This window comes from Gasterosteus aculeatus, chromosome 7 (genome assembly GCF_964276395.1).
Source record: "Gasterosteus aculeatus chromosome 7, fGasAcu3.hap1.1, whole genome shotgun sequence".
Classification (NCBI taxonomy): domain Eukaryota; kingdom Metazoa; phylum Chordata; class Actinopteri; order Perciformes; family Gasterosteidae; genus Gasterosteus; species Gasterosteus aculeatus.
The window spans coordinates 30,896,109-30,907,552 of NC_135694.1; the positions used below are offsets into that span (position 1 = coordinate 30,896,109).

The window sequence follows — 11,444 nt, forward strand, 5'->3', positions numbered from 1 at the left end:
AACGCGCACGTAACGCTCACCCTTGACGTCTAAGATGTGTTGTTTTTTATCTTTGAGGCACGACGGAGGCTTGTCGATGACGTCAAACACGAAATGCATTTTTTTTAAATGTCACATTCACAAAAATAGGTTCCCAATTTATATATATATTGTCGTGTGTGTCAAATATAGTATCTATACTGATCCAATTGTATTTCTTTCCATTTAAATTGTCACACATATATTATACAGTGTTTACTATATATCAATAATATCATTGAATATCTCTTGAATTCAGGATGTTTTAGGAAATAATCTTTCTACATACCAAAAGGAAGTATGCTTCTGGTTGCTTCATTTCAGCGGGGAGATATATATAGTAACTGATCACGTGACCCGTCTCACAGGCTTTTAGCTGCAGGATTGAAGGGCTTGAATAACTGATGGAGAGCACGATGGTTTGAAACGTCTCATAATGCAAACGCAGAAGTGGAATTTGGTATTTTGAAGTTTCCCCATTTGTCTGATGACCCATGTCTGGAAAATATTCTGATGTCAGAGCCTGTTTCTTCCCCTTGAAGACATATTTGTCTATTTCAGTCGTTGACACATTTAAAGTTCCCCCCCGGTTTAAAATGTAAATGTATTAACGTTTCACCTTCAATGTGCAGAATGATGTTTGTGCTGCAAAACAGGAACAACCGACCATTTAATTGTGTGAGAAGAAGTTTGCTATTCAATAAACTTTATTAAGGTATAAAAATGTTAAGTCAATGTTTAATGTGTCAGTCACTAAAATGTTTGGATTTGCTACGTTTCTTGGTTTTATAATGTGAATCCCTTTGTGGACGTATTCATGATTGTTGTTGTAATTGAAGCTGTTCATTGTCATGCAGAAACTCTTTAACATTCATTAAAAAAAATAATTACCTACAATTATTACAATATATTGAAACGAAGATATTTTTATGCAGTACTTTTATTATTCTTTACTATTAAAAACCTTTCCTTAATCCTGCACTTCCCTGGTTTTCATCCTCTGTTCCACGACAACAGCGGAACAGAAAAAAACAAACCCGCTTCTACTCGGACCTCTTCGGCGCGCGGACCCGGAAATGTGTGCGTCGTTGTTTTCATTCCCCGATCCCACCGCCGGATCTCCAACAATGAAGGACTCGAACGCGGCTCTCCCGGTGAGCATGGGCACCCTGCTGCGGGCGGACCTCCCGGAGGACGCCGCGCACCGGGACGACGGGCTGTGCGTCGTGGGCGTGTTGGGCAAAAGCGGCGCGCGGCCCGGCCCGCAGAAGGAGACCCTCCTCAACGACCTGGCGGACAAACACGTCTTCTCCCTGTTCGGCGGCCCGCGCGACGGCGGCACGCCGGACAGCCACATCCGGGCCTTCCACCTGCGGGAGAGCCGCGTGCTGTACCTGCTGCTCTCCTCCGTGGGCGACGGCCGCCAGCTGCTGCGCGCCTGCGAGTCCCTGAGCGCCGGCACGGGCCACTCGGACGCGCACGACGTGTGGACGCGCCTGGACCGGCAGCACTGCCTCCACCTGCTCTACGTGTTCTCCGTGTGCCACGTGCTGCTGCTGGTGCACCCCAACCAGACGTTCGACGTGACGCACGACCGCCTCTTCCGCGCCCTGGACGCGCTGCGGCAGAAGGTGCTGCCGCTGATGCGCGCGGCCGTCAAGGACTGCGCGGTGTCCAAAGAGTGGAAGCTCAACTGCCGGCCCTGCCCCCCCCGGCTGCTCTTCGTCTTCCAGATGAGCGGCTCCCTGAAGGTGCGCGTGGGAGACGCCCGAAACTCACGGGCACGCAGTGCGTCATGAAAGCCCTCGTGTAGAAATACCACAGTCTAGAAGTTCTGTTCATTCAGTGCACACGTGCATCAGTAAAGTACTGATTGTGCAGGAATACTCTTTATTATTATTATTATTATTATTATATATGCACTTTAGTACCAGATGGTAATCATCGCTGCATTAAAGGGACCGTCCAGATGTTTTGTGTAGTCACAGAGTAACGGTTCTAGTTCTAGAATGTCTTAATTTAACCCTACTTCCTGTTTGTTGCCCCCGAAGGTCTCCGCCCACGGCTCCGAGTCCGGAGGGAACCCCGACAAGCCCAAGAAGCACTCTCCCCGTCGCCGGCTGCAGCACGCGCTGGAGGACCAGATCTACCGCATCTTCCGAAAAAGCCGGGTGTTGACCAACCAGAGCAGCAACTGCCTGTTCACCGTGCCGGCCAACCAGGCCTTCGTGTACGTGATCCCGGCGGACGACGAGGACCCGGTGGGCGCCCTGCTGGGCCAGCTGCGCTCCGTCTGCACCCTGTGCGAGCCGGACCCCGGCCCCGTGGTGTCGGGCCCGAGGCGCTACCAGCAGGCGCGGCGGTCGACCCGGCTGCCCGGCGGTGGCGTCGGGGCGGTCGGAGAGCCGGCCGGCGTGTTGATGGGCGCCGGCGGCGGCCAGCTGGTGGACTGCAGCTTGAGGGAGTTCCTCTGGCAGCACGTGGAGCTGGTGCTCACCAAGAAAGGCTTCGACGACAGCGTCGGCCGCAACCCGCAGCCGTCCCACTTTGAGCTGCCGACCTACTCCAAGTGGGTCCAGGTGGCCTCCAGGCTGCACCAGGTCCTGGTGGGCGACCCGGACGAGGACGTGGCGGACCTGGCCCTGAAGGTGCAGGGCCAGCTGAAGGTGCTGGAGGGGTTCTTGGACGCCGACACAAAGTTCTCCGAGAACCGTTGCCAGAAGGCCCTGCCGCTGGCCCACAGCGCCTACCAGTCCAACCTGCCCCACAACTACACCACCACGGTGCACAAGAACCAGCTGGCGCAGGCCCTGCGGGTGTACAGCCAGCACGCCCGCGGCGTGGCCTTCCAGCGCTACGCCCTGCAGCTCCACGAGGACTGCTACAAGTTCTGGAGCAACGGCCACCAGCTGTGCGAGGAGCGCAGCCTGACCGACCAGCACTGCGTCCACAAGTTCCACCTGCTGCCTCAGCCGGGGGAGAAGACGGACGTGGACCGCAACCCGCCCGTCCTCAACCACAACAGCAGGGGGCGCTCCACCAGCGCCTGCAACTGTGGCCGCAAACAGGCGCCCCGCGAGGATCCGTTCGACGTCCAGGCGGCAAATTATGACTTTTACCAGGTCTGAATATGGCTTGTCAGCGCTCGTTCTGTGGTCATCTGACATGAAAGAAAAGAGCTTGTTACTTTTATTAATGCAGGACCTGTTTGTCACATTTACCTTTAACGGTCTGGATTGAACGCTGACGATGTTTCTTCTTCCCGATCAGCTGCTGGAGGAGAAATGCTGCGGGAAGCTGGAGAGGATCGACTTTCCCGTCTTCCAGCCCAGCACCCCCGACCCGGCGCCGGCCTGCCCCCCGGCTCCGCGACCCCCGAGCGAGGCCTCGGCGTCCAGCGAGCCGCAGCAGGCGAAGGAGCCCAGCGCCGCGCAGAGCCACACGCCCGCCGACACCAGCCTGAGCCTGGACCTCAGCCTGGGCCAGTCCAGCGACAGCCTGGGGCCCTACGGGGACGCGGAAAGGGCCGAGGTCCAACCCAAGAGGCCGAGCCTGGTGGACCGCCAGCCCTCCACCGTGGAGTACCTCCCGGGCATGATGCACTCCGGCTGCCCCAAGGGCCTCCTCCCCAAGTTCTCCAGCTGGTCGCTGGTCAAACTGGGCCCGGCCAAGTCCTACAACTGCCACACCGGGCTGGAGCAGCCGGGCTTCCTGCCCGGCTCCTCCTTCCTGCTGCCGTGGGACCTGGTGATCCGCTCCCGCTCGGAGGAGGACGCGGGGCTGACGGAGCCCCTGGACGGCGGCGCCTCCTCGTGGCCGGCGCCCAACAAGACGCTGGTGGGGAAGCGGGGGAGCACCGGGGGGCTGGGCCGCAGCCGGCGGCGGGACGACGTGGCTCGCGTCTTCGTGGGGTTCGAGTACGAGGACGCCAGGGGGAGGCGCTTCGTCAGCTGCGGGCCGGATAAGATCGTGAAGGTGCTGGGGCCCGGGGGCGCCAAGGACCCCGCCACCCGCGTGTTGAACACCGACATGCCGCTGTACATCCCGTCTCCTTCGCAGGGCCGCGGGCTGAAGTCTCACTTCGCGCAGCTGACCCGCCTCTTCGTCGTGGTGCCGGACGCTCCGCTAGAGGTCACCCTCAACCCACAGGTGAGTCCGCTTCGCTTGCGCCGCATTTGACCCGTTCAGCTGGGCTGTATGAGAGACGGGTCTTTGACTGTTCCCAGGTGCAGCCCGGCCCCCCTCCCTGCCCGCTGTTCCACCCGGAGCAGACGGATCTGGTTCTGCCGCCCGACGGATTTTGGGTTCTCCGGTTCCCGTATTCCTACGCGACGGACCGCGGCCCGTGTCTCCCTCCCAAAGAGAACCAGCCCCTCAACAACTACAAGGTGCTGCGAGCCATGCTGAGGGCCGCGACCGCCAACCCCCCCCCGCCGTGAGCTCCGGCCGCCGCCGCGGTTTCATTATTTGACACGGAGAAGGTTTTTGATGGACAGTCAGTGAAAAGCCTCATCGGACCGGATTTTCTTTTTTTTTTCTTTTTTTTTTTAATCTTTTGGTCTGTATTTGTTTCTAAAACAAACTGCAAAATATGCGTTTTTCAAATTGAAGCGGCTTGTTGTTAACGTACTTTAGCAGATCAGCGTCAAACTAATGTTCTGCACCACGTAAAGACATTTAATAATCAATAACATCGATCAAGTTGCATGCAGGTATAAACACACAATGGTTCTGTTAGTGTGGACCAACAAAACCCGAATGAATATGAGGTTACAAGGTACCACCATCGTACATTAATAACTTTTATTTATATTACATCTGCATCTCATTTTAGTGCGCTGTAAATATAAAGAAATGTTTGCTGCTCATGAATTTGAGGTAGGGGAACTTCCCGTAAAGGGTATTGTGTATATTATGGTATCACAATAATACACAGATAGTACTACTCACATCCACTGTGAGCGTTACATGCTGACGTCTTTCTGTAAATAAAAACACGTTTTGTCAGCTTGTTTGATCTTCATCATGTTAAATTGTGCGTTTTACATTTTGTCCACTAGATGGACTCCTTCAACTTGGTGGAAAAAAACAACACAAACCACTGAAGACATCGTCTTTTAATGGATTATTTCTTCCCACATCACTGATTTAAAATCCTTAATGTTTTATGATGTTTTGGTTAATGTTTATCTTCAGTTTCACCCTCAAAGTATCTTAAACAGTGATTTACGGTGTCATTTAGTTTCATGACTCGCGTTTCTTCTTAGTGGTTCTTCGATGAGTTAAACGATCAATACACACACACACACACACACACACACCTTTAGGAATGTGGGTAATAAGAACAAGGTTAATAACAAAGCTGAGACAGATACAAAGTCATAAAGTTAAACAACCCGTGGTCAACATTTAAAGAGACAATACAAGCCTCATTGTTCTGGTTAAAAACCGTGTTCACGCTTCATTGTTTGCACGCCATAAGCTTCCATTCTTCCTCTCTCCTGGCGGGACGGTGCTGAGGAGGAGGAGGAGGAGGCGACGGGCCGTTGGCATCGTGTGATTCTTTTTTAAATGAGTTTTATTTAACCTGCAGTGGCTCATTTGTTATATGTAAAGAAGTCCACGACGTCCTGTGAGCGAGTCAACCCGGGCATGTTTGTGTCAATCAACAACAAGCCCACGGATCAAAACAAACCCTGTTGGCCTTCAGGGTTTCTGTCCCCGCCTGTGGACAGGTGGGAAGGAGGAGGAGGAGGAAGAGGTGGAGGAGCCAACCAACACGGCGGGTTTATGGCTTTTCATAATACGACTGTGCCAAAGTTCAGCGCCCGCCAGTCGAGGGACAATGGAAGGAAAGAAGACACTGAACTAGATGTTCTTCTGCAGAAACTCACCTGAGGGACGTCAGGGGACACTCACCTGAGAGACGTGAGGGGACACTCACCTGAGGGACGTGAGTGCAATATGCGGATTTATGATCAATGATTACTGACAAGCTCTCGGTTCAATAGTTCTCTCTCCGTTAACTTTCAACTCTTTCGTCTTTGATCTTTGGCTTTATTTTGACACTTTATGTTCAGCCGTTTGATTTAGTGGAATATTCCAGTGATTAGAGCATTATTTGGTGTTTGCTGTCTTGATGACAAGAAATTAATTAGATTTTCTTATTTTACTCAATGCAGTTTAGAGGTACTTTGGTATTTCAAAATTTTGAGGATTTTAAAAAACAGGAATTATTTTGTACTTTTACTCTTTATTCAGACAGGTTTTCACATTGAGTACAATTGTGACCCAAAACATTATTTTTCACATTTTCACGTAATACATCAGTTTAATACTAGTACTCGGTACTAATGCCACTCTGTATAAATACTCCTGTGTACGGATATCTGTAAAGTAATTAGTAAGGAAATAAATGGAGTAAAACATAAACAGTAAGTAAAAAATAGTAGTAACCCTGATCCTTAAGTTAATCTACTTTTAGATATCAAATATTACGATTAATGTCTTTTGTCCTTTCCGTCAGCCCTTCTATCGGCAACGCCACACTCCAGAGGTCACTCCAGAGGTCGTCGTCGGTTCTGATCGGCCTCTGAGGGCAACATGGGGACCAGGAAGGCCGAGGTGCAGCGCCGGATCGTGTCCAAAGACGGCCACAACAACGTGCGCATTGACAACGTGGAGGGCATGGTGAAGCTCTACCTGCACGACATCTGGACCACCGTGGTGGACATGAAGTGGCGCTACAAGCTCACCCTCTTCGCCTCCACCTTCGTCATGACCTGGTTCATCTTCGGGGTCATCTTCTACTTCATCGGCATGGGCAACGGGGACTTCGAGCCCGGCCTGAACGCCAACCACACGGCCTGCGTGGTCAACGTGGAGACCCTCACCGGGGCCTTCCTCTTCTCCCTGGAGTCGCAGACCACCATCGGCTACGGCTTCCGCTACATCTCGGAGGAGTGCCCGCTGGCCATCTTCACCCTGGTGGCCCAGCTCGTCATCACGGGCCTGGCCGAGATCTTTGTCACCGGCGCATTCCTGGCCAAGCTGGCCCGCCCTAAGAAACGTGCGGAGACCATCAAGTTCAGCAAGTCAGCGGTGGTCTGCCGGCACCGGGGCAAGCTGTGCCTGATGGTGAGGGTGGCCAACATGCGCAAGAGCCTCCTGATCCAGTGCCAGCTGACGGCGAAGCTCCTCCACTCCAACGTGACGGAGGAAGGCGAGAAGACCCAGATCCACCAGAGCTCCGTGGACTTCTTCATGGACTCCAGCGGGGAGTGCCCCTTCCTCATCCTCCCGCTGACCTTCTACCACGTGCTGGACGAGCACAGCCCGCTGGCCGGGCTCACCGCCGAGAACCTGCACACCCGCGACTTCGAGCTGCTGGTGACCCTCAACGCCACCATGGAGTCCACGGCCGCCACGTGCCAGAGCCGCACCTCCTACGTGCCCCAGGAGGTGCTCTGGGGCTACGAGTTCAGGCCGGTGCTCTTCAGCACCACGGGGGGGCGCTACGTGGCCGATTTCAACTTCTTCGAAAAGGTGCAGGCCAGCAACGACGCGGCCTTCCTCAGCAACAACGCCGAGAAGCTCAAGCTGGAGGAGGACTTTAAGAAAGAATAGCGGGGGGTTGGGCGGGGGGGGGGGGGGGTCTGCGTGGTTGGGTTAGTTACACTTGATAGTCACCCACCTGATTTTGGGAATTGGGAGTTTTGTACGATTTTTGTACGAACAGTAGATTCTCGCGTTTACCTGAAACATCTCCCTTTATCTACCAAATACAATAATAATAATAACAATAATGATAATAATGATAAACTAAACAAAGGTAAGCCATTAAAAAAGTTAATTGGAGACAATACAAGTGATAAGAGATGTGAGAAAGTAGTAGTAGTATATATATATATATATATAATATACATCGGTTCATATAAGACTTATATATATATATATATAATGTATATTTTATATATATATATATATAATATACAGTGACAGATGGAATCGGGCTGCACTGTGTGATTCGTGTGAACAAACTTTCGCTTGTGTGTTTTGAGGGACGATGGATGGTGACGGCGTAATGACACGTTGCGTCGTACTAAACGGGGTTTTTTTGGTAAATAAAGATTTCTTCATAAACTAAAAGTTCAAATAAAATGTCCTTTTTTCGTTGCTGCTGAAATCGGTTTATTCCGAGCACCGTTCAGGCGTATTTGTACTTCTTTAACACTTCTTCCTCACAGTTCATCTCGGGTCACCAGCGACACAGAATCAGAATCAAGTTAGAAAGGATTGATGAAGGAATGAAGCCGCTTTAGAGACCAAACAGGTTCTCTCAGCTTTTGTTGTAGCAACACACCCTGTGTGCGTGTGTGTGTGTGTGTGTGGTGACTGTATCTGGTAAAAACAACCTTTCAAACCAAAACACAGCTGATCTTTTACTGTCAGAGACAAACAGACGAGTTTCTCAGCTGTAAAATGCACGTAACGTGTTGTGTATTGATAATGTGTTCCATAATGTAAACTGTTAACCTGCACTGAATGCTGAGTATTCTTTTGTCCATTAAAGGACACACGATATCTCCTACACTACTAGTTGTATTAGTATAGTTGTTATACAACATTGCACTGTAGTTTCAGTCCTGATGTGAAAGCATCTTTTGTTGTATTTCTTAGTTGTTCCAGTTGAAAGTATTATCGGTGAAATGTGAGCTCAGTCACGGGGTTTGTTACACAGCAGCCTTTTGCTGCATGTTGCTGCCACGTTGTGGTCGAGGTGAGAAAGCGTGAAGTGTGTTTGCTCATTTTAAACACATGGTGCAATGTCCCATAAGACGTCTTTTAACTTCCCAAAAGCCGGTTTGAACGTCATCCTTTCCACCGCAGCGTGTCAGTACATTAGCTTCCTTTAAGCTAAACCACAGTAAGAAGTACAATATTCTGTACACAATCTTTTATGAACACTTTTAAATATGTTTTTTTTATATAAACATATTTCTGATGTTATTCATTTGGATACTTTATCTTTTTATTCTTAGCCCAGCTAGCTGAGCTAACGAGAAGTGGCACCTGTTAGCTAACTAACGTTAGCTACAACGACAGCGCTTGACAGTAAAAACTCTCCTCATGACTCAAAAAACATATAAAATGCAACCAGAGATCATAATCTTCCTCTTATTTAATGTAATTTGTGATAACGATAAAGACATAAACATATGACGTATGTTACCTCAGGAGCATTATACATTTCTGGGTGAAAGAAACATTTCCGGTCGTTTTAAATACAATTTTAAATTAGTTAAGCCACAGACTTTTGCCTAAAAGCGATGTTGCACAGAATATACAGACTTATATTTCTGAAGTGTTTTATTGTGCGAGTACAAGTTCAAAAAAGAAAAAAGAAGACACAAGACACTTGAACAAATGTTTAAAACTGTGTCTGCTGGTTCCTTAGAATTACAAGACAAATAATACAAGTTTAATGATATCAGTATGTGTAGAAAATGCTCAAAAAAAGATTCCACAATTTTAATATGTTGATTTGTATAAAAAAAAGAAAAAAGTGACTGCAGGTGACATTTTATTTTTCAAGGTTGTCACAAAGATGTCAGTTTTGGGAATCGGTTCAAAACAGGACTGTTGCTCTAAAATGTTAAAGGAGAAAATGAAGTTACGGCCTGATGTGATTCTTCCTTTATCTTAACATCTACGTAGATGATTCCATCTTCAGTGACACACTCGCCCACAGCTGCTGGTGTCACTCTGTTATGTTTCATCAAACAGAGGCCGACGGCGGCGATCAGGAGCAGACAAAGACTGAGCGCCACAACCATCGTTACCGCGAGCAACGGACGAACGGGATCTACTGAGAAACAACAATGAGATTAGAAAGAGTTTACAATAAGACTCAGTGATTCAAACTTTAATTTGGTGCCATGTTTTTTTACGAGGCGGAATATAACAATATTTTTGCTTTATTGAGAAACACTTGTTTTAAATCTTCACACATTTAGGTCTCTTGTTGTCTACTTAGCTTATGAAATTCTGCAAATATTTAATCTTAGAGAGTAACTTAGAGACTATTTTACTTAATTTTGTCTCTCTATATGTGCAAAACTGAAAAACAAAACTATTAAAATGACTTTCTTTAAAGTAAAAGAAAGTAGAATATATACATCTTTGTTCCAACCTACTTTTTATTTCTTTTGTTTCGTTTATTTCGAGATGCACGGTGACTTTCTTCACAGAAACCCCATCAGATCTGAACTCCTGCAGCAGGTAATCTCCAGAGTGGTTCCTTCCGGCTCTGCCGAGTGACACCGTTCCGTTGGCCAAGAGTTCAGGATCAGTCACGTATTCTTTATTTGGACTCACTATCTTATTTTTTGATATTTTAAAAATAATAACGTTGTTGTCCTTAATCAGCCTAATATTTGATGTGACATTTGATGTGTTTCCCAGATGAAAAATGAGCCGCTGTCCCGTCACTCCGAAGCACCGAGCTCCTGGTTCAGAAAAACTGCATTCAATGGAGCCTTTAGAAAAACAGTGAAATGCAGTAAATAACAGGTAAGAACAATTATAATTGGTTTATTTTTACATGTATGATTTTGGCTACAATTGAATAAATGTGTTATTCATTAGCAATTAAATGTTGTGTATACTCTGTAAAGAGTTACATGCACTAATAAACTTTAACACTCAAATTTACCTTTTGCCAGAGATGTAGTTGCCAGAGCCGCAAAGATCCCGACGATTGCAATCATTTTTTATCTTTTTCTGTTAAAAGAATAAAATGTGCCATTTTATTCTTTTATGTATTGACACATAAATAAATGTTAAAATGAAAAACAAAATATGAATATAAGTTACAGACCGTTTCAGAGAATGGATAAAAGTATTTATCTTCTATCGTTTCCTCGCTGCCTTGAAAAGTTCCCTCTGACTGAAGGACACTTTGTGCTTATTGATGTGAGAGACAGTTGACGACTCGCTTTTTGTTTTGTCAACCACAACTCACTGAGCATTTTATAGCATATTATAATTAGTGCCGCAGAAAAAAATCCTTATTTTTTCTAGAAACCACATTCAACGACCTTTTGCTCAGAGTGACTATTTCCAGAGAGGCCTTCATGCAGAGGTCATAAAAGGAAATGCTGTGCATAGTTAAACGTCTAACGACCTATTTAGCAAAGCTCTGCTTGAGAATAGTTCACTCTTTACAACTACAACGGTCTAATTTTTTTAGTTGATCAAAGAATCACTCTGAACTGGAGTAGCCTACACGAAGGAAGATATTTAAATACCGATTTCATAAGTGTGCAGTGGCATAACTACATCTCTGACGTTTATAACAAACCAAGCCGTTTAAAAATTGAGCAAGTTATTATTATTTAAAGTACATGTACCACTAACAACACAAT

The 11,444-nt window shown here is 47.7% G+C and overlaps 2 protein-coding genes and 1 long non-coding RNA gene across 5 annotated transcripts; 2 read left to right on the top strand and 1 right to left on the bottom strand.

Annotated features, from left to right (window-relative positions):
* Window positions 1-104: 104 nt before the first annotated feature.
* Window positions 105-5,025, top strand: smg8 (SMG8 nonsense mediated mRNA decay factor). Its single transcript, XM_040180456.2, has 4 exons — window positions 105-1,769; window positions 2,070-3,140; window positions 3,289-4,167; window positions 4,245-5,025. Exons 1-4 carry the CDS (start codon window positions 1,095-1,097, stop codon window positions 4,455-4,457), a joined length of 2,838 nt encoding a protein of 945 aa, XP_040036390.2. The 5' UTR covers window positions 105-1,094; the 3' UTR covers window positions 4,458-5,025.
* A 756-nt stretch (window positions 5,026-5,781) lies between these two features.
* On the top strand, window positions 5,782-8,166 carry kcnj15 (potassium inwardly rectifying channel subfamily J member 15). Of its 3 annotated transcripts, none has more exons than XM_040180461.2 (2): window positions 5,782-5,921; window positions 6,545-8,166. In XM_040180461.2, the coding sequence occupies exon 2, from the start codon at window positions 6,622-6,624 to the stop codon at window positions 7,642-7,644; it is 1,023 nt and encodes a 340-aa protein (XP_040036395.2). In that variant the 5' UTR covers window positions 5,782-5,921; window positions 6,545-6,621; the 3' UTR covers window positions 7,645-8,166. The 3 variants fall into 3 exon arrangements, with proteins under 3 accessions (XP_040036395.2, XP_077963114.1, XP_040036392.2); XM_078106988.1 differs by having other exon boundaries at window positions 5,804-5,946; XM_040180458.2 differs by having other exon boundaries at window positions 5,819-5,971.
* Window positions 8,167-9,185: 1,019 nt separating this feature from the next.
* LOC144410379 (uncharacterized) lies at window positions 9,186-11,039 on the bottom strand. Its single transcript, XR_013468415.1, has 4 exons — window positions 10,898-11,039; window positions 10,733-10,800; window positions 10,215-10,556; window positions 9,186-9,883 (listed from the first exon to the last, which is right to left on the bottom strand). It is a non-coding gene; the product is annotated as an uncharacterized LOC144410379 (long non-coding RNA).
* Window positions 11,040-11,444: the final 405 nt, after the last annotated feature.

Excerpts from the sequence above, each read along its gene's own strand:
- kcnj15 (XM_040180461.2), top strand. The coding sequence starts at position 6,622 with ATGGGGACCAGGAAGGCCGAGGTGCAGCGCCGGATCGTGTCCAAAGAC.
- smg8 (XM_040180456.2), top strand. The coding sequence starts at position 1,095 with ATGTGTGCGTCGTTGTTTTCATTCCCCGATCCCACCGCCGGATCTCCA. Across the intron at positions 1,770-2,069 it reads AGATGAGCGGCTCCCTGAAG|GTCTCCGCCCACGGCTCCGA; the intron begins GTGCGCGTGGGA and ends TTGCCCCCGAAG. Across the intron at positions 4,168-4,244 it reads AGGTCACCCTCAACCCACAG|GTGCAGCCCGGCCCCCCTCC; the intron begins GTGAGTCCGCTT and ends GACTGTTCCCAG.